Source organism: Capra hircus, chromosome 18, assembly GCF_001704415.2.
Source record: "Capra hircus breed San Clemente chromosome 18, ASM170441v1, whole genome shotgun sequence".
NCBI lineage: Eukaryota > Metazoa > Chordata > Mammalia > Artiodactyla > Bovidae > Capra > Capra hircus.
Genome location: NC_030825.1, coordinates 30,697,884 through 30,720,684, shown reverse-complemented (window position 1 = coordinate 30,720,684; position 22,801 = coordinate 30,697,884). Strand labels below are relative to the sequence as shown.

General features: G+C 38.5%; 1 protein-coding gene across 1 annotated transcript in view; it reads left to right on the top strand.

Annotated features, from left to right (window-relative positions):
- Positions 1-22,801, top strand: part of CDH8 (cadherin 8) — a 397,394-nt gene that overhangs the window by 335,130 nt on the left and 39,463 nt on the right. The window contains exon 10 of the mRNA XM_005692098.3: positions 2,378-2,495. Within this exon, the coding sequence (XP_005692155.1) occupies positions 2,378-2,495 (118 nt within the window). The remainder of the gene's footprint in view (positions 1-2,377; positions 2,496-22,801) is intronic.

Genomic DNA, 22,801 nt, shown 5'->3' with positions numbered 1-22,801 from the left:
TGAGTCGTTTTCATGAAGATGGCTTAGAAATATTAAGAATGGTATTGCTTGTAGGAGATCTATCCATTAATTACACTTCAAGAATGCATTTAAATTTGAATGATTTCCACCCCCAGAATATCAAGAAATCCTCTTTTCATTTGTTTTTCTTATTTTTATTCATTTCTAAATATTTTCTTGGCCATGCCACATAGCATGTGGGATCTTATTCCCCAACCAGGGTTCAAACCCATGCCCTTTACATTGGAAGCACGAAGTCTTAACCACTGGACCACCAGGGAAAGTCCCTGATCTTCTTCACATGTGCTCACACACTTCAGGAATTACTTCTTCAATAGGTGCACTTGGAAAGAGAAGTCTTTTGAAACAAAATTGGGTAAAGGAAGAAGATGATGCTACATGTACTCACAAGTAATTCCGCCCCCCGAACTCTGTTCTTTGTAACTGCCTAAAAGAAGGCTCCTGTAAAATTATTCTGTTCAATATTTGTAAGTGTAGGTTGTATATAATAAAAGAGTCATCTGGGTTTCAGAGTTTCTCCCCTTCTTTATAAAACTGGAACCCCAGGGAATCTCTCTGCCCTTAAATGTCAAGGCAAATATGCCAGTTGTTTAGATATAATAAATAAAATTGCTTTCCTATGTAATTTGATAGAAGTGAGGCCTTGTTCATGTCATATCAAAGTTGTTACACTTATCAAGGTGCTATGTCATGAAAAAAATGGTATTGACCTTAACAAAAAATAGTCAATAATAATGATGATGACTAATACTCATTGAACATTTACTAGGAACCAGACAGTATATTAAGAAATTGATGTGAATTTACCTAAAGAAAAGGATCCTATGAAAAAAAGTATTATTTTCATTGAAAATTTAGGAATACAAGAAGACTGAGTTTCAAAAAGAGTTAAGTCCCTCCATGTCATGCAATTAGTAATTATGACTTCTATCAAGGCAGCTTTATTTCGGACTCCATCACCTTAATGGCTATCTCATTGTTTTATCCATGAGTTATATTTTGTGCTATTTTCTGTTACTCAAGCTAAGTAAAATTATAAGACATTTCACAAGGTCCTTAACAAGAGTAAAATACCTACCAAGTAGGAATATGTTCCATTTTTCAAAAATGGAGAAATAGAAAATGAGAGAAGTTACTTCATTTATGCCTGAGATAATATACCATATAGCATGTGGGTGATACAGTGCAAAACTCTGCAGCTATTGGAAATGTTATTAAATCGTGGTTCTCATCTTATGTAGGCGATAAGGTCCAAGGCAATGATATCTTTCTCAAAAAAAAAAAGAAAAGTGATCCATTTTTTTCTTTTTAATGATACTGGCAAAGTTGAATAGAACATAGTTGTTCAAACAGACCTATTAGGCATCAAATTGTATTCTCTAAATTTCACAAACCTAAAAGTATGTGTTAATTTTCGATGGTAAATCTGATATCTCCTTGACAGTCATGCTTCATAGGCATTTTTTTTTTTTTTTGGTAGAAATTATGTTGTAGCTATTTACAGTGGAAGTATAAGCTATCATTTATACTCCATTAGCTGTTGCCCAGCATTTCATACTGAAGTGATTAATATCACAAATTTATAGATATGAATTATTAAGTGAATTCTCTTGACATCCCAAGAAACAACTTAGCACTAAGTTAACACAGCTCTGCAAATGAAATAAGCACATTCAACTGGCACCGATTCTAAGTATGTGTATCTATCCAAACAGTTCTCTGCACGGTGGTAATTCTTCTAAACCCTATAATTTATTCATCTAGGATACATTCCAAAGCATTGTTTGCATGTGTTATCCATTAGCTTTAAAAACAGTATTCATTATTGGGAGGGAACAGAAGACACAACTCTTCAGAAAGGTGTGTGGCAGTGATGTTTGTGTCCAGGAACACGCCATTTGGCACTTACAGCCTTACATTCCTAAAATGAAAGAGGAGCTGTGAGGATTCAAGATTTAAGTCCTTTACCTCCAATATCCTCCCAGAAGCCACACTACAATCACTGTACAATTCCAAATTTCATTCTAGAAGCCCACCCATACTCCAAATGGAAAGAAACCTCTAAATGCCCCATGAAAATGTTTTCAAATACCCTGAAATTTGCTATTTCAAGCCACAGATAATAAATGGACACAAAGGTAATGACCTTAATTGTCATGAACTTATCAGAGCTAGGTTTCAAAGTGATGAATGTTTCTCCTTATCCGTGGCACAAACCATCCATAACAATTTAGAAAATGGAAAAGATTCCTTGGACCAAAGTATCACTCCATGAGAGGAATGTCACTCAGCTTTTAAAGGCAGTGCGAGCCCTCTGATGTCATCAGAAATGCTGACGTCAAGTTTTATGTTACAGGTCATTCAAACAGTGAGTGCCATGGACAAAGATGATCCCAAAAATGGACATTATTTCTTATACAGTCTTCTTCCAGAAATGGTCAACAATCCGAATTTTACCATCAAGAAAAATGAAGGTAAATATATTAGCATTGGGAAACAGGATAGGATATACATCAGAAAATAGGATGTGATTTCATAATTTCACTGAAAATATCAGCACAGTATTTTTTTTTCACCTATGAGCAGTTAAAATTTAGCTTATCAGCCTAAAGGCATGTTAATTGCAACTCTTCCTCTTTCCAGTATTCAAACAATACATATGGAAATTGTGAATGTGCAAGTTAATTTTGTCCCAGGCAGTACCTCAATCACCTTACTTACAGGAAATGAAAATAAAGATTTAAACCCTGTGAAAGTTCCAGTAATTTTAAGATACTGAGATATCTGATAGAGGAGGAGCTGGCTTATACTTTGCAGTTGTTAAGTTTTAATTGAATGTTTACCAAGTCTTTAGGGAAAGCCTATTCTAATTTTGCCTGCTTTGTGGGTACACATTAGAGGTATTTGTTTTAAGCCTGTACCAACTTTGACAACAGCAATTAGATCTGAAAATCCTTCTTGAAGGACACTCCTTATCAGTGTTATTTTGGTGCTAATATGAACTGATTTTATTGTTAAGTCTTTTACTCACAGAGAACATTTAATCCATTTCATTATTTGTTAAGAACCAAGCTCAGATTAACCATTTCCCTTAACTGTTGTCTATTACACAGGAAGGTCAGAGATCATTTTTTAAAACTCTATCTCATCTATACATTTTTCTTTTCTAAGCTGCAGTATATTTAACAAGGATTTTTAGCTATTTATTTTGGCTCAGATGTATTTAAGTCTTCATTTCAGATGTTTCACAGAATGATTAGCAAAATAAATGTGTTGTCAGGGTCTGTCTTCTGGCTTTATTATAGGCATTTGTTTAGATTTATGAATGGCCTATGTAAAAAATAAACTATACTCAATTGGAAGAGTAAAATCTGGTTCATGACATTTGGATTACTTGCTTTGTTTTGATTCAAGGAGGTAGTGAATTTTGATAAAACTTCCCTTATGAAGTGAAATAACATGTATGGCCCTTGTTAAAGTATATTCTGGCCTTACCTTTTAACAAAATGCTACTTGTTTCTTTGCGGATCATGAATGCATCACAGAAAAGGAAATGAGAAAGCTGTTGTATAGATATTACTCATTCAGCTGGCTTCCACTCTTGCAAACATTAAGGAGATGAAATCTTGATCTCTCTCCTCAGTGATGGAGTTACATGTGTTAGCTTCCCTTAATTAGGAGCTCTAATCCAAGTACATTGTTTTTGTTTTTTGGGTAACTCTGCCAACATTTCTTTTTTTGCGGAAGTCACATGACTGTGCCTAAGATGAGAGCCCCCCTGGAAATTCCAAACTGAGCTGAAAGTCTATGCAAAAGTGTGGGCAATTCTTACTTTGATTTGAACCAACAGGTATCAGTCATTATTTTTGCATATCAAATGCCCAACATTTAAAAATTCTCTGTGAAGAAATGTTTTCCCATCCCAGGTTTTGAGCTCCTTGTTGCTTTCTATGCCTTCTGCAATTCAGGATATGGCTGGCCATCATTAGTGTGGCTCAGTGATACTGCATAGACATATACTGGATGAGTGAAAGGTTGTTGACTGTATGCCTATGAAAGTGTAGCTTTGTACTATATTTATTATGCCCTAAACCCTTTAAAGATGAGATTTTAGTCCTAAGGTGAATGCATTTCAAGTGTCGTCTCAAACTTTTAGAATTAATACAAAGTAGAAGCTTGTACACCTAGGAAAATTCTTTGTGCCCCATCACACACTTCAATAAAATTTGCAGTAAAATATTAAAGATATGTGGATTATCTGTTTTCTCTTGAAACTAGAAAATATGACCTAAGTTTTGCCTTACCTCACAAGTGTGTGAAATAATTGCAAAAAAAAAAAAAAAAAGGAGGTGGGGGTCCTAGGTATCACAAAAGGGCTCAGAAGAGAAAGAACACTCTCTGTTCCATGATTGTTTATATAAAATTGTGTGTTGATTTATTTTGTAAAGAGTGACCATATAATTTATTGTTCCAACTGGGATTTTTTTTTTTAAGTGAAAGGGGTTGCTATTTATATTTATGCCTAGAAAAACCATAAACCAGGACTGTCTTGTGGAAACTAGGACATATGTTCTCTGTGACTTGGATTTAAGATCCAAATATTCAATATCTCCACAGAATAAATCATGAACCCACAGGCCTTTAGAACAGCTATGTCAAGTTTATACACTATCTCTCTTTTCCTAGATCAGAAATTCATTGAGTTTTGTTTCACTTTTTTGGAATCTGGATAGTTTCTAAGAAAACAGGACGTAAACCACAATTTGTCTCCTCTTAATGTGTAGAAGCCATTAAAGTAATGGAAAGAAGCTGTCGGATTTAAAATGCTGGAGATACATTGATAAGAAGGTACATAAGATGATGTCTTGTGAGCCTGTTACCCACTCCTTAAGATGATAGAATACAAAACAACCAAAAAAAAATTCAAATATTAGACATCATTTACTCTAAAACTATGGTATGTTTTATGTTTGAAACATGAGAAAATCAAATGATGAGCTCATATTCGGAATGTTTTTTTTTCTTCTTCAGATTGATTTTAAAATGGTCAATAGCTGATGTTTCTCCACTGAGAACATCATGATTTACAAGTCCCAGCCCGCCAGGTAGGGGTTAATATTTTGAGAGAGGCAACATAGTCAAATCCATAATGGATGGGTGTATGGCTCCTCTTATTAACTGGATCTTTAAGGGAGATGGCTTCAGTATTTGGCATTTTCTAAGAAACTTGCAGCATGTCTTTCAGTTCACATTTACTGTGATCTTTCTCTCCTCTCATATAGCTTGGTCCTTCTGCAATTTTCAGCTGACTAATTCATAATCACAAACAAAATGAGATAGAAATTAACTGTCTCTTGTCTCCTATGCAGTTGGGTGATTTCACAAATAATTCTCTTTCTGAATATATGAGAATTATATTCCTGCCAGAATAGGAAAGCAAACTTCAACACAGATAAAGGTGAAAACAAAGGTCAAAAATGTGAAGAGTCACTCATCACACGTACACACTAAACAACCACAACAACTTACATCTTCTCAGTTATATAGCCCCAGATATCGTTTTCTTCATCTTCCAGTTGGATGAATTTATAAACAAAGGGAATGTGACTGACTGCACCTCCATACTGACTTTCATTCCAATTGTGAAAATGGAAGATACTCAACAATTAACTATAACAAGTCAGAGAAAATAAATGAACTTCCCCCAGATACAGACACATCTTGAATGCAGGAAATCTGAGGCTGACAGAAACATGATTTTCTCTAGCCTGCACACTGTAGTTAGAAGATTTGATGGAAGTTGCCAGGAAGCTAGCTGGAAAAGTGGGTATCTTTACTGAAATATTTGAATCACATGTGTAGAATAATGAGAATAAATATAACTCTGCCCTAAAGAGGGTCTGTGGGAAAGAGAGACATGGACTTGGCCTCAATCATAGCTTGATTAGACTACTGGTTGGGAAAAACAGTGGGGAAACCAGAGTATCTGAAGACACTATTTTTGTTTTTGTCTCTTCTTGATGACTCTTCATTAACCAAAGTTCTATTAGCAAGAACTTCACTCTAAAAGGCCTGATTTTGATAATTAATTTGGATAATGGAGATGCTGACTGGAGCTTTGAAATAAGTGTGCCTTCAGTTATCTCAATGTCCATTCCATAGTTACCTGTTCAGAGCATAAGTCATGTTTTGTTTGGCAGGGTTTCCATCTCAACTCAACGGCCAACTTCAATCATTATGTGTTTCACATCTTTTGATCCTCTAGAAACCTCCCTTGTGAGAATACTGACCACAGACAAGTTATTTTAAGCCTCAATTTCCTCATCTGTGATACCAAAGATAACACCACCTATCTACCCCTTAGGTGTGCTTTGATGGATATAAGTAACCGATGGCTTACAGAGCTATTATCCCAATGTCTGGCACACAGAAGAATACTCATCATGAAATGGGACAAGATCCTATTTACAAGAATCCGTTAATTCCTAAATGCCCGTGCTGTGTTCCATCTCTTCTGGTTTACTGTTCTCAAACAGGTCTCTTTGCAGCTTTAATTCTGTTGATTTTTGAATGTTGCACAGTAATTCTGAAACTGGCCTCATTTGGTAGCTGTGAAAGCCATGATCCTCACTAATATGCCTTGCAATGCATTGCAGTCTAAAGCGTATCATCAAAGAAACAGAAAAGGGAAAAAAATAGGAAGACGGGAAGGTGGGGAAAGAATGAAGATATTTACCAGCCACAAAACTGCTGGGATTCCTGGATTTAGTTTTAAATATGCAGGCTTTTTTTTTTTTTTTTTCTTTCTCCTTTGCCAACATGAAACTCAGCTTTCTCCACACAAAGGCTAATTCCAGTTTTCAACTTGTTAAGATGACATTCTATTCTAGCATATCAAGTTGTTTTAAACTCATCTACTACCTCCCAAAACAGACTCTACGGGAATCAGTTTGTATAAGCTGGAAAATGAACGACAGTCTTCCTTTGCTCTTTTGAATAATACCAACTTAATTCAGAAGCCTCTTGCCCCAAAACTAAAATTTACTGCTTGAAAGTAGGTTTCCCTCCTAAGCCAGCCCCAGCTGGTCTTCTTCTCTCCATCCTCTGTCCAACTGAATCCTCATGAACACTTCTCCTGTGTTCAGGAGGTAGGTTTCCAGGCAGAGTTCCTCTTTCCTCTCTCTTAAGCCACTCTACCTCGTCTGGGCTGAATGAGACCTGAAAGGCCTTCCTGATGATCCACGCAGCAAAGAGGACCACCCTGGTAAGCCGACTGTCCTCTTTCTAGCCACCTTGAGTCTCATTAAATTCTTCCATCACACCAAGCTGCTTTGAAACTAACAGACGACTTTCCTAAATAGCATCTCTTTCCTCAAGTATTCTTTACAAAAGCCTCCATCCCTCAGTGACAGTGGACTCATTATTATTGGGTTACTCTGGCAACCATACCTAAGCAACAAGTGAACAAGTGTGTGCTTGTGTGAGTGTGATAATGAATACCTATCCACGCATGCTTCCAATATGGTGATCCTGTCCACTCTGCTCACACAGTAGACTTCCACAGCATCAAACATTGGCAAGAGGGCTTTTTCATATATGATGTTAGCTTTTACCCATATGAAACAAGGCATTTTTCCTCAGTGTTAAATCATAAAAGGTAGCGCTCGATTTGCATGAAACAGAAGGGCCAACTGGGATTCCGAATATGCAGAATAGCATTATGCATACATGATCCAAAAAGGCTTCTGCTTCAGTAATTCATAATTTATTGTTTATGCTTCCAGCAATGTTTCGTTGATAAAAAGCCATTTATGTTTCATTTTGTCGTCTAAACTGTAATTAAAGATGATGTGCAAGTTAAGAAAAATAGATAACAGATCTGCACTTCCAAGTTGAGTGTGGCTGTGAAGTTTGGTTCAGAAAACTAGATTTTCTTTGCTTAAGAAGTTTTTATAAAGCTCTTGTTATTTTGCATCATTTCCAAATCTTTTTTTTTTTTTGGTATGTTTGGTTTTCTTTTTTTAAGTCATAATACAAGAGTACCCTCAGAAGTTAAGAATTTCTTTTGCAAAAATTGATAAGCCTAAAATTATTGCTCTGGTCATACACAGTATAGTACAGCATATATTTTCTAATGTATGTTATGGAAGACAATTTAGTTCTGAGATTGCTGATTCCTATGGATATAATTTAGATATACTGCATAAACTGATATGTGTAGTTGTCCATATGCTATTCAGAGTTATGAATTGATTCAGAGCTTCACTATCAACCTGCTCGCAATCATTTCTGGTTCTTATAGAAAATTCTAATTGTGAAGATTTTTGAAAGAGAAAAAACAAGAGATAAATTTTCACATGGTTAGTTACTTTGAAGTTATCTTAAAAATACCTTATAGCATAGACATTTGTTTTATTTTTGTTTTAGAATTTCGCTTTCTAAGACTTTTGCTTCAAAAGAAAAAAAAAAAAAATAGAACACTTGTTGTTGGAAGCAACTGTACATTAGGGGAAGTATAAAGAATTACTCAGAGAACACACTTTTTTAACCAAATCTTGTTTAGACTACTTTGTTGTTTGTGTCATTAAAGAATAATGTTATTTACTGATCTGTCATCTATTTGCAAGCATGAAAATAAGCCTTGGGATTTTGCGGGTGCCAAATAAACATGACTGTCCTTTGGTAAGCACAACCAGATATTAAAATTGAATGTGGAAACAAAATGAGCTGTCAGTCTATGCAAATTCTCCCTTTCTAAAAAAGTATTAAATGTAGTTGACAATCACTTCATCTCCTTTCAACACAGAAGTTCGCATTTTGAATTAATTTGAGCATTTTATAGACACAACATTAGGCATACGTGACATGCCATCTAGGGATGTGACCTGAATAACACCCACCCTGTTCTTTGGATCCTTCAGTTTATTAAAGTGTGTAGAGAAGGCAGAGAAATAATTTGGGAACAGTAAAGGGGACACTTACATAGATAAACATTTAAAAAGCTGACTTGGGATGAATTAGAATGAATGATAAAAGAGAGCCCCTGTGGAATATAGAACAGCGCAGGCTTTCTGGTTAAGAATATTTAGTTTTGAATCCTAGCTCTTCTGAATATGAACTGTGAGAACCTGCACAAATTGTTGAATAACCTCAAGCCTTTTTCTATAAGAGGAAAATAATAACTATCCTTATGTTGTTTTTTATAAGAAAATATTAAGTTAAAAAAATAAAAATGTGCTAAGTTCAGTGTCTGGTGACTAGAAGGGACTCAATAAATATTAGTTTCCTCCCCTTCTTTCTCTTCTTTTTCTACAAATTTGTGAGCCCCCTGAATCTGTCTCATTCACCCAGTGCAACAAATAAAAATATCGAAAAGGAAACCAAAATAAATATTTGGGTGATAAGTAGTTATATACTGTTCAATTGTCCCTTACCTGAGAGGCTAGTGATTGAACATATCAGTAAATGTTGGCAATGAGTAAAACAGGGAGAAGGCAGAAATGGGAAAGAAGAGTATTTGGGTAACCCTGATTACCATAAGATGATCAATAGCTAAAAATAAAAAGTACCTAAAAACTGTAGGTTTCCACAGGACTCAGTCCAGTTACACATATGGCTCTCTATATTGACAAATGGAATGTTTAAGAGTTGATAGAATGATAAAATTTTTGAGCTAGTAGCACCTTAGTAAATAGCCAGGTTATGAAGATATTAGATGCTAGATACAGAGACTTCAAATGTATTTCTTAAAAAATCAATAGTAGACAACCTACTGTATAGCACAGGGAAGTCTACCCAGTGCTCTGTGGTGACCTAAATGGGAAGGAAATCCAAAAGAAGTAGAGATATATGTATACATATAGCTGATTTACTTTACTGTACAGCAGCTGCTGCTGCTGCTAAGTTGCTTGTCGTGTCCGACTCTGTGTGACCCCATAGATGGCAGCCCATCAGGCTCCCTCGTCCCTGGGATTCCCCAGGCAAGAACACTGGAGTGGGTTGCCATTTCCTTCTCCAATGCACATAAGTGAAAAGTGAAAGGGAAGTCACTCAGTCGTGTCCAACTCTTAGCGACCCCATGGACTGGCAGCCTACCAGGCTCCTCTGTTCATGGGGTTTTCCAGGCAAGAGTACTGGAGTGGGGTGCCATTGCCTTCTCCGACTGTACAGTAGAAACTAATACAATAACGTAAAGCAACTATACTCCAATAAAAATTAACTTAAAAAAAAGACAGTGATGAGAGATGTCCTCTCTCCAACTTTATTTTCCATCACTCTCTCCCTTCTACCTTGTTCCCATCTTATACATCCTTTAGGTTGAACATGCAAAACCAATCACGCTTTTTGTACCTGCTGTCCATTCCTTCTGTCTGGAATACATACTCTCTGCTCCCTCTATTTTCTATCCGTCTAATTCATAACAACCCAGATTCCTCTCGGCTGTGAGGAGAAGAAGGGAGTACTTAACATTTCTGAAAAGTTTTCTTCACTTTTCTCTGCGGACTGTGATGCCTGCTAAGGTAGACATGTGTATCTATCTTGAGTCAAAGAGTAGCTCCTCCACTGTCCTCTGAGGTTATTGATGAGACAATATATCTTCATTCACTCAGATATTCATTCAATACCTATTTATTTAGTGTTTACCACCTGCAAGGCACTACCCTGGGAATTGAAAATAAAACAGTGAATAACATAGACACTGTATTTGTCCTCCGGTACAGAGTATTTTTGTTCTCCTTGGGACTCAGTCTTCTACTAATCTGAATTCTCAGAGAGAAAGGCTATAACTTAACATGGCTTTTTGTCATCGAGGCTAAGCCTGCAAAAATGCTGTGATTTGAGGAGGAATGATCAAACATTCTAACTTCTATACTGTCATAAACGATGTTCCTGCTTAAATCTTCCTCAACTTGTGAAACAGTTTCTACATAAAGGATTGAAAGTGAAAGTTGCTCAGTTGTGTCTGAGTCTTTGTGACCCCACGGACTATACAGTCCATGAAATTCTCCAGGCCAGAATATGGGAGTGGGTAGCCTTTCCCTTCTTCAGGGGATCTTCCAAACCTAGGGATTGAACCCAGGTCTCCCACATTGCAAGCGGATTCCTTACCAGCTGAGCCACCAGGGAAGCCCAACATAATGGGTTAGGTTTTCCTAGATTCCCTCTCTCACCTTAACAAAGGGTTTAGCTGATCGGGGTAGTGATGTACATCTGCAGTCGCCAGCAGATAATCCTCCCTGTGAGTTTCAGATTGGCATCCTCATGATTTCTGAGCTTAGACACATGATGTTGAACTAAATTTTTTAAAAATCTTTTTTCTGCTTGCAGAGTCAAATCATGTTGTGAGCTCTTTCCACATCCACAGCGATCCACGGACATCACTGCAATTTGTGCTGCAGGACTGTGAGGCAGGGCTGACAATTCTATTTTTGCAAGTTTATTAGAATCCATTCTAGTTTTGATCCACATCTCCTGGTAAATAGTTCATGCGTTTTCCAGTTGCTATGCATAGTTGGTTTAGGTATCTGTCAGCTAACAATTTTCAGCTAACTTTCAGTGTTGTCTAATGTTACTGAGGGCCCCTGGCAGCTAAAGGATGGTATTGTTCTGGTTTCTGGACATCATGTTGGGTTCATTTTCTATTTGTTGCCTGTTCTATTCCTAAGCTGCCTCCAGAATGAATGTGCTGATGCACTTTATAGAGGAAGACAGTAATTGTTGTCCTTGGATCTTTTTGGGTTACTCATTAACTTTGCTTTCATCCTAATAGATGGCCTACTAAAATTTCTTACCTCTATTGCTTGAGCATATTATTCTCAGCCTTTGGAAGGCTGTTTATCTTGAAGCAGTCTGAAAAAAAGGGTGTTGCTGTACCTGGTGAGCTGAGCAGAGTCATCCTTCTCTGAGTGTCATGCTTTCATTTGACCAGAGATGGCTAGTTTCGTCAAGGTCACACTGTGATATACTTCTCCCTGGACTTTAGTTTCCTCTCTCACAAAATGAATAGGTTCATGCTGGGAGCTAAGGGCTCATCTATTCTAACATACTGAGTGTGCAAACTCATGGTATTAGGAGATAGAGTGCAAACTTTGAAATCAGACAAGTCCCCCATCCACCAATTAATGAAGATGTGACTTTGGACAAGGCTTTTAGTTTTCTGTAGCAGGCTGTGTTGGACAATGTTAAAACAAAACCACTGCAATGAGCAAATCAAAGAATGTAAGATGAATGTCTTGATGAAAGTGAAAGAGGAGAGTGAAAAAGTTGGCTTAAAGCTCAACATTCAGAAAACAGATCATGGCATCTGGTCCCATCACTTCATGAGAAATAGATGGGGAAACAGTGGAAACTGTGTCAGACTTTAATTTTGGAGGCTCCAAAATCACTGCAGATGGTGACTGCAGGCATGAATTAAAAGATGCTTACTCTTTGGAAGAAAAGTTATGGCCAACCTAGATAGCATATTCAAAAGCAGAGACATTACTTCGCCAACAAACGTCTGTCTAGTCAAGGCTATGGTTTTTCCTGTGGTCATGTATGGATGTGAGAGTTGAACTGTGAAGAAAGCTGAGTGCTGAAGAATTGATGCTTTTGAACTATGGTGTTGGAGAAGACTCTTGAGAGTCCCTTGGACTGCAAGGAGATCCAACCAGTCCATTCTAAAGGAGATCAGTCCTGGGTGTTCTTTGGAGGGAATGATGCTAAAGCTGAAACTCCAATACTTTGGCCACCTCATGCAAAGAGTTGACTCATTGGAAAAGACTCTGATGCTGGGAGGGATTTGGGGCAGGAGGAGAAGGGGACAACAGAGGATGAGATGGCCAGATGGCATCACAGACTCGATGGACATGAGTTTGGGTGAACTCCGGGAGTTCTGCAATTTATAGGGTCGCAAAGAGTCAGACACGACTGAACGACTGAACTGAAATGAACTGAAGATGAATGTCAAGGGCAGTGCGTGAACTTATGTGATACTCTATGTACTTTGTCCTCTTTATCAACCTTGAAAAGAAATAATGCAAATGGAAGTGATCTTTACACTAGAAATTATTGTACCAGATCTCTTCCATATTAAAATGTGAATAGTATTATTAAAAGATATGCTTCTACAGTATTATAGGTTCTCAATAATTTGTTGAGCAGGGCTCTGGACATATTAAAGAATTAAATTATTCCCATACATCAAAGCACTCAATGAACGTATGATACATGGCTCTAATAGTTCAGAATTGCTAAGTCTTGTCTATATTCTAAGACTGAAGACAATAAAAGTTAACAGTTTTATGAAGATATTCAATTACTGGATTCAGTTTTGATTTATCAGAAAGATCTCTCAAAATGAGAGAATTTGAACAAATTTTTCAGGGATAAGAAAACAGTTACAGGTACAGGTGCCTGTCAAAGTTGTGGAAGAATGATCAGATATATGAATAATTTACTTAAAGGAGAAACAGGGAATTTTTCTTTCTTTTAAAAGAAAAATGCAATGAAATATTTTGTGGAGTCATAAACTCTGTGATCATAAGACTTCACTTGATTCCCCAAAAGAAATTAATGAAGTAGTTCTTTGTATTTTTAGTATATCTGCATCTATTCTTAAGGTTCTTCATAGGACAAAAAAAATGTGTCACACATTGAAGAGGCTTTTACACACACACACACACAGACAGAGTTTACTAGTGGTGCTGGGAAGTAAGTTGATATAAATACATGTTACATGTATCAGTAATAGATTTAGAAGAATTTTCTCAGTGTAAAGTTTCAAATCTTTAAAATTAAAAAAAAATCACTTTGGCTATATTCTGAAATGTATTGTGAGTTGACATAAAACTTTGCCATGAATGTTGGAAGGCTAAAGTTCAAAGAAGAAGGTTTTAGAATAGTTAAAAGACAATTATCTAGAATTTATTATCTTATTTTCCCCCAAAGAAAGAAAACTAAAATGTATGCAGGTAATTATATAAATTTCACATTTGGACTGGGTAAACAAGGAAAAAAAAAAAAAAAACCTATACCCCTATATTAATCCTGTTAGAACTTTTCTGTCTTTCTAAAAATACTTATTCTAAAATGGATGTTTAATTTTGCAAGAACTTGTCTTTCAAGGAATAATCTAACATTAAATACCATGAACACAGAATTGCTTACAAAATAACTTTCATTGAGAAATATTAAAAAGGATTGTTAGATTAGAAACTATGCTTACATCTCTTTAGGATATTATTTAAAAGTCCCGTCATTAAGACAAACCTGTATTTTCTTATTTTGAATGGGTTGTATATCAAAGTGCAAAAAAAAAAAAGCTAAAATGTATTGATATACATAATATATATCTGCTGCTGCTGCTGCTAAGTCGCTTCAGTCGTGTCCGACTCTGTGCGACCCCATAGACGGCAGCCCACCAGGCTCCCCCGTCCCTGGGATTCTCCGGGCAAGAACACTGGAGTGGGGTGCCATTGCCTTCTCCGAGAAGATCCTTCTTGATATAGGCAGCAATGTCCTTCTCTATTGCTGCCTATATCAAGAAGGATTATCTCTGAGAAGGCAATGGCACCCCACTCCAGTACTCTTGCCTGGAGAACACCATGGGCAGAGGAGCCTGGTGGGCTGCAGTCCATGGGTCGCTGGGGGTCGGACACGACTGAGCGAATTCACTTTCACTTTCACTTTCATGCACTGGAGAAGGAAATGGCAACCCACTCCAGTGTTCTTGCCTGGAGAATCCCAGGGGCGGGGGAGCCTGGTGGGCTGCGGTCTATGGGGTCGCACAGAGTCGGACACGCCTGAAGCGACGCAGCAGCAGCGGTCCTTCTCTGTGTTGTGCTTCTCCATAGCCTGCGTGGCACAGTCAGCGGCATCTTGTTGCATGTCCTCAGACATGTCTGCATTCTTGATCACTGCCTTCCGGTCAGACACGGTGACACCACAGAGGCGAGTTCTCGCGGGGCCCCGGGGGAGCAGCGATGGCCTGAGGCAGAGCGCGGGCAGGAACGTGTCCCTTTGGCTCCTCCGGCAGCAGCCACCGCCGCCGCGGTCTCCGGTTCCCGCAGGCCGGGACCGAGCGCTCGCGCCGCCGCCGTCCTCCCTAGAGCTTTCCCGGCCGCCCGCGCTCCGCCTCGCGCCCGCCGACCCGCCTGCTCCGCGCTGGCGCCTCGCAGCTCCGCTCCGCTCTGCCGCCTATTGCTCTATCTATCTATCTATCTATCTATCTATCTATCTATCTATCTATCTATCTATCTATCTATCTATCTACCTATCTATCTATCCATCTATCTATCTATCTATCTATCCATCTATCTATCTATCTATCTATACATATATATATACACACACACACATATACACACACATAAACGTACACAGGGTGAGTATTATTAGCGCCGTTTTTCAGATGAGCAAATTGAGGCTCAGATATGTTCATTGACTTGCCAGGCACAGAATGCAGCTACCACGCTGCTAAAACTGCATTCTCATAGTAGCACCTGCTGCCTTTCGATGCCTTACACTATACTTCTAGAATATTTGCTCAGTAAAACTGTAGCTATTTCACTTATAGTTTCCAAACACTTGTGCTTTCTTTTTTCAAAATATAGAAAGTTAGAAACTAATAGAGAAGCATCAAAGAATATCATCACAGTATTAGTTGGAGAAAACCTGGCAATATCAACAAAAAAAGACTAAAACCAATGCTTTACTGTGGATATTGCAGGCCTAAAACACACAGAAAATTGATTATGCCTACTGCTTAATGAGCATCTTCTATATGCCAAGTGTGAATCTAGACTGTCTGATCCTCACAATGGTCTTTGATATTCATTACAACGATACTGTTATTAAGAAACACAGTAAAGCATTTGTTTCCTATGCTGACAAAGAGAACAACGACTCGTATCGGGCTAATAGTCCTGATTGTCTTGCACAACTTTCCACTCTAATTTTGATGAAGATATAGAACGATACCTTTCTATATATAGACAATTATATAGAAGATAGAGAAAAATGAAAGCCGCAAAAACTGATAGTCAACATATTGCCAAAATCTGGAAGGCCCATCTAACTAAAATGTTGAAAAGATCTTGCTACATAATCCTCTTTTAGTGATCATACATTATCACTCAAATATATATACACAATGCATTGACAAAAATAACACAGATAAATCATTTAAAAAAATTTTAAATACAAAGAGTCTAAAATACATTAAATGGAAAGAAAAGGCATTAAGAAATATTTACTATTTTTTAGAAATGGGACTTTCATAGTACTTCAGTTCCACATAAACAGTTTTTATATAATTTTTAGTAATATGATGGGACATTCACGTGATCTACAGTTAGAGACACATAAATACTTGACTCCTGATCTTGATCAGTATCGTTTTTCCCTTGGCTCTTCTTAGGATTATTAGGTTTGTACAGAACAAAGTAGGGACTTAAAAACTAAGTCATTGGACCTATACCTCAATATAGTCTGAGTGAGTGAAAGCAAAAATCACTCACTCAGTCCTATCCGGCTCTTTGCAACCATGGAATTCTCCAGGCCAGAATGCTGGAGTGGGTAGCCTTTACCATTCACCAGGGGAGCTTCCCAACCCAGGGATCGAACCCAGGTCTCCCACATTGCAGGCAGATCCTTTACCAGCTGAGCCACAGGGGAAGCACAAGAATACTGGAGTGAGTGGTCTGTTCCTTCTCCAGTGGCTCTTCCCAACCCAGGAATCGAACTGGATCTTCTGCATTGCAGGGGAATCTTTACCAACTGAGCTACCAGGGAACCCTCTTCAATATAGTCTAGTTAATCATTTCTAATGGAGATGAGTCAATTGTAGTGGCCGGAAACCACATCAGCGCAACACACTATCTTAGCCTTTTTTCTGACTGAAAGCCTAACCTCTCATCTGATGCCTTTGAACTTGGATATCACCAAACATAAGATATTGTTAAGGAGATGAATCATTAATTTATATCCAACTTAGACAAATAATGTTCAACTAAAAAGCTGACAATTAAATATAATGCAATATGGTCTCAGCTACAATACACACTCTTATTTCAAAGATATTTCAGTCAATATGGTATTTAGATTAGTAAACTTGAAGAAAAACACATTGCCTTATACAGAACTGGAGGAAATGGACAAGAACGTAAGTATAGGGACTTCCCTGGTGGTCCAGTGGTTACAAACCTGCCTTGCAATGCTGGGTTGCAAGGCATGGGTTCAGTTCCTAGTTGGGGAACTGAGATCCCACATGCTGTGAAGCAGCTAAGCCTGCATGCCATGTGCTGCAACTAAGACTAGATACAGCCAAAAAAAAAAGAAAAAGAACCTAAGCAAAAAAAAAAAAAAAAAAAGCTGGGTATAAAGATCACTGGGTTTCCCTGATAGTTCAGTTGATAAAGAATCTGCCTGCAATGCAAGATACCCCAGTCTGATTCCTGGGTCGGGAAGATCCCAGAGAGAAGGGATAGGCTACCCACGCCAGTGTTCTTGGTCTTCCCTTATGGCTCAGCTGGTAAAGAATCCACCTGCAATGCAGGAGATCCCAGTTCGATTCCTGGGTCAGGATGATACCCTGGAGAAGGGAAATGCTACCCACTCCAGTGTTCTGGCCTGGACAATTCCTTGGACGACAGTCCACGGGGTTGCAAAGAGTTGGACACGACTGAGCAACCCTCACTTTCACTTTCATAAAGATCACTACTGTATATCAACATTCCACCGAATTTAAAGTTTAAGCAAAATGCAAGAGCTCTAACGAAGCACATTTCCAAAGGCAGTCATCACTTTTATTATATTACTCATTTGTATCTTTCAAAGTAAGCAAAGCACTGTTACCAAGGAATTACTTATCCATTTCTCTTAAAAACACAGTTTCCAATGTCGGAATTGTAAAATGGTAATTTAAAATCCAAATCTTGGCTGTGCAAGAATCTTCTGGAAATGCATTGTTGTAGTACGTGCTGGGTCTTGATTGTAAGTGTAGAATATGGAGTCTTAGCACTGTAAAGTTTCTCTTATCAGAACCTTTCCTCCTCAGAAGGGTGACAATGAGCAGGTGGTAGAGACCAGCAAAGTAGCAGGGGTTTTTAGTAATGTAATTCAGATGGACCAAGTAGCAAAGTTGCTGGGACCTTATAATTGGAGAGAAGGAAGCTGGTGTCAGGTAAGGATGGAGTTTAAGGGGTTAAACCAGCTATATTAAACCTTCCCATAATGTATCCTGGACCTCTGTATGCAGATCCCAAGGAGGGATATGGAGGGTTAAATTAGTGAGGAGGACTTGGCAGGAGGAATTCCCAAAAAGTCAAAAACTCTTCACTACTAGGTATGTAGATGTTCCCACCTGTGACTCTCCTCCTTAAGAGCAGTACCCAGCCAAGGTGCTTGTTCCAGGGGTATGTATGCCTTATGGCTCGGCAGGAGGGCAAAGATGAACAAAATAAGACATCAGAGAAGTCCCAAGTTCCCTTAAGAGATCCGGGGAAAATTTAGGAAACCAACAGGCCAAAACCAGGCTGTGAAAGTTAAGCAGCTAGAGTCCATAATTTACTAGTCAATTCCTGGGTCCCTGTGAGGTTCACATTGTAAAGTCTATTGGATGTTGGACTTATACAGGCAAGACCACACACAGTACAATGGGCCTGAGCCTCCTGATATTCAGCATGCATTCATTTATTTTCTTAGAGGGCTGAGAAGGAAAAAAGTTATGATGCAGAGAAAATTACAGGAAAGAGGGAAAGCGTGGGCTCTTCCAGCTGTGATTCTATTATTCTTGGTCCCACACAATTTGTGACTTCCTTGGGCTTATAATACTTAAAATACTCTTAGAAGCAACAACGATGAAAGTGAGCAGTGACAGAGACAGTCACACAAGGTAGGGAGGCCATCTCCCACAGACTGGGTTCTGTCTATGGGCTGCATCGCTTATTAGCTGCTCTTTGATAAGTATTGCGTTTCTCAGCCCCCAGACTTCTCTTAAGATAAGTACATCTAGGCATTACTTACAACATTTCAAGGAATTTAAAAAACAAATTATGTGACCTTAGAGTATAACGCACGAGCTCAAAGGAAGATCAAAAAATGGTGGCTGTGTTTAACAAATAAAAGAAACTGTCGAATGAATGTATGCATTTCATATAGCTTCACACAAAAGAGCTTGGGAAATGCTCACACCACTCTTAAACAGAAAACAACTAGATGGAGAGAGTGCATATATTTATTAAAACATATTTGCTTATTCAGGACAGAAAACCTCTCTCAAATTACCTGAACAGTAAATGGAAACCAGCCCAAATAACAAAAAGTCCCCAGGGTTTAAAATGCCTTCTCTCGTGATCAGATCCCAAGTGTCCCAAGGATGTCAGAGGCCCTGTCTTTCCCCAGCACTTTTCCTCTGCTTTCTTTCTCTGTGCTTGTTGCTTCCTCTATACATTTTCTCCAAAGAATGGGAAAGAAAGCTTGCAAAAAGTGCAGGCCTATATGATCTCACAGCTGTAAAGATCTCACAGCTTCTCTATGCCAGGTTGCACATCAATCCCTAGCTTAAAAAATGGGGTGAGGACTTGCCTGATAGTCCAATAGTTAAGCTCCATGCTCCCAATACAGGGGGCCCGAGTTTGGTCCCTGTTTTGGGAACTAGATCCCACTGCTGCAGCTAAGACCCTGCACGCAGTCATGAAGATCCCGTGTGCTGCAACTAAGACCTGGTGCAACCAAAAAAAAACAAAAACAACACAAGGTCCGTGTTTGATCTAGGAGATGAGCATGTGACTCAACTAAGCTACCCTCTGCATTTATGGGGACGAAATGCTCTCAGGGCTACGGCTGTGTGAATTGTCCCCTGTGCAAAGCCCTAAGCCGTGGGAGGAATGGTGACTCAAAACCAGCACACACTCCCTTTGAGAAGCTATGACCCCAGTGCAGTCTCCTTTGTCTCATTTTTAGAAAGGCATCATCTCATCACCAAGCCCTTGAATTCACTGAGGCTATAGCTTCAAAACATAAGTACATCTTTTAATTCACACAAATGCCACCTTAGACTAGTAGCAGCCTTGAGACCCCTGTTGGTTCAGCCTGGGTAAGTCCCCACCTTCCGCTGCAGACAAGCCTCTTGACTGACAATCAGAATATGTGAAGTAAAGAAGAAATGAAAATGTTAGTTGCTCAGTCATGTCTGACTCTTTGTGACTCCATGGACTGCACCCTGCCAGGTAACTCTCTCCATGGAATTATCCAGGCAAGAATACCTGAGTGGGTAGGCATTTCCTTCTCCAGGGGATCTGCCCAAGCCAGGGATCAAACCGGGGTCTCGTGCATTTCAAACAGATTCTTTACCATCTGTGCCACCAGAGATATGAAGGAAGGTCCGGTTTAAAAGGAAGGCAGATTGGAAAAATTGTATGGATGGGATGAGCAGATAAGTCACAAATAGGCCAGTAGCACTGGTGCTGTGAGTGACCTCAACAAAGGGATACCTATGTGTCCCTTGGGAAGCTACTTTGTAAAGAATGATTCTCACTGTTCAAAGTTATGAATTGCAGTTGTCTATTATGTGACTTACATTGCATTACATTGCAATATATCATTGTGAGATGTGACATAATATAATATAAGTGACAGGCAGCTAAAATTTTACAGCAAGAAAACTTTTTTTTTATATCCAGGATCTGCTATCAAATTTGATAGCAGCTATCAATCCATTTTTTTGGTCTGCAGATGTATCAAGAATTTGATGTTCATGAAAAGCAGGTCATTTTGAAATATCCACAAACACTTCAGTGCCTGCACAACTTAGTTACCATAAATCTTTTACAATCAAAACCAAACTCTTAAAGCTGCATTAGTCTTGACTCAAGTACTGTTTATGCTTTCTAAGATAAGTACAACATTGTTTATTATTTTAGATTTTTGATTTGGTTTTCTTTTGGATATTGCTAGAAAGTGATGATCAGATAAATTATTTTAGTCCCCAGATCAAACGAGCAGTTCACAACTGAATGTGATTGTGTAGTTCAGGAGGTATTTGGCAAAATCTGGATACGTCACAACTGAGACAGGGGTGGGAGGTTACTTGCATCTAGTGGGTAAAGGTCAGAGATGCTGCTAAATGTTCTATGATGCACAGTCCAACACCCACAAGTCATTCTGTCTAATGTCTTGGCAATGCCTCTGATCTCAAAGGTCACTGTTTAAATGAATTGGCCTAAACTTGGTCCAGCAGTATCCCAAGTAAAAACATAATGAATGTAGAATTGGTTTCATCCATCACCTTGTCCTCAAAATAGGCCATGGAAATACATTATTTAAATATCTAGCTGACATTTTGGGGCTTAAGGGCCACTAAGCAGAATCTCTGTATATATCAAAACGGATGGGGAATTTCCCCTACTAACAGTCTCACAGTTAGTCCTATAGATTAGAGGACAGAATTTCTGAGCTCTTATTCTACCTCTGTCAAAACTCTATCTTTAAGGGCCTCGGGAAAATGGTTTTCCCTTTCAGGTCTCATCTACATGAGGAAAAATTTCACAAAGCAGTATTATCTGACTTTGCTTGTTTTTAATAGAAGAATCCTTATATTCAGCTATCCTTTTCAAGGTACCCTAATTATATAGCACACATAGGTGTGAAGCTTCTGTGACTGAAGTAGGCTAGAGACAAGAACAGGGACCCTCTCCATTCCCCATCACCCCATCACTCCCTATATGACAGGACCCAAGAGATAACTAGAAAACCAGTGATGTGCGAGGCTCCCTCCAGGAGTAAATTCATCTGATGTTATGATTCATGCCAGGGAAAGACACTGGCAAGTCAATATTGCTCTTGGTAGAACTCACTAAGGAATGTGGACAGATACTTCAGCTTTCCCCTTTGCTTCCAGAAAGATATATCTGAGAATAAAGCTGAAAACAATCCATTGTCAGTGTTTATATGTACCTGACAAAGAACTCTCACTATCTAGGATTTTTATCTGCCAAGATACAGAGTAGCACCGGTAAAAAGAAAGTGGGTTTTAGATTATGATAGATCCAAACAGGAATTCTTGCTCTGCCATTTACTGACTCTGTATGTTTGGGTTCATTATTTAAGGTCTGGATGCTTTTGTTGCTTTTTTGCAAGGTTGGGTTAATAATGCCTAGCGTAGAAGTGAGTTTAAGGATTAAATGTGATAATGATGTAAAGCATTTACTACAGAGTGCGCTGCATAATAATAGCTATCATTTATTGACTGCTTAGTACTGTAATTGCAAGAATTAGAGATAATGTGTATAAAGTGCCTGACATGTAGAAGATGCCCCGTATATAGTAGCTACGGTAGTTATTCAGCTAGAGCACACAGCCAGAAAGAGTTCCAGAAACATTTATAAAATGGAGGCAGTTCGTTTTGCTGTTTTGCATCATACCTCATTTGTCTCTTTTTCTTGTTTGTGGCAGAGAATCTCCAAGCTGCCCCAGGTATCTGAGAGTCTAACTGTGATATTCAATAAAGGCTAACTTACAAGTAACTCATAATGATAATAATAATAACAGCAGCACCTGAGTGGCTAGCGTTTCTTACGAAGGGTGTCTCTGTTTTGCAGATAGAGAGGCAGAGGCAGGAGGAGGTTAAGCACCTTAGCCAAAGTCAATTAAGCAGGAATTGGTGAACCCAAGATGCAGGTTAAAACTGTCTGCTTCAGAACTTTGTGTGTGAATCATATAATTGAGTGTTGCCAAGTTGAATGCCTCCTAATAATGGGACCCTGAGATGGCAGAAAGCAACAACCCTTTAATTTAATCA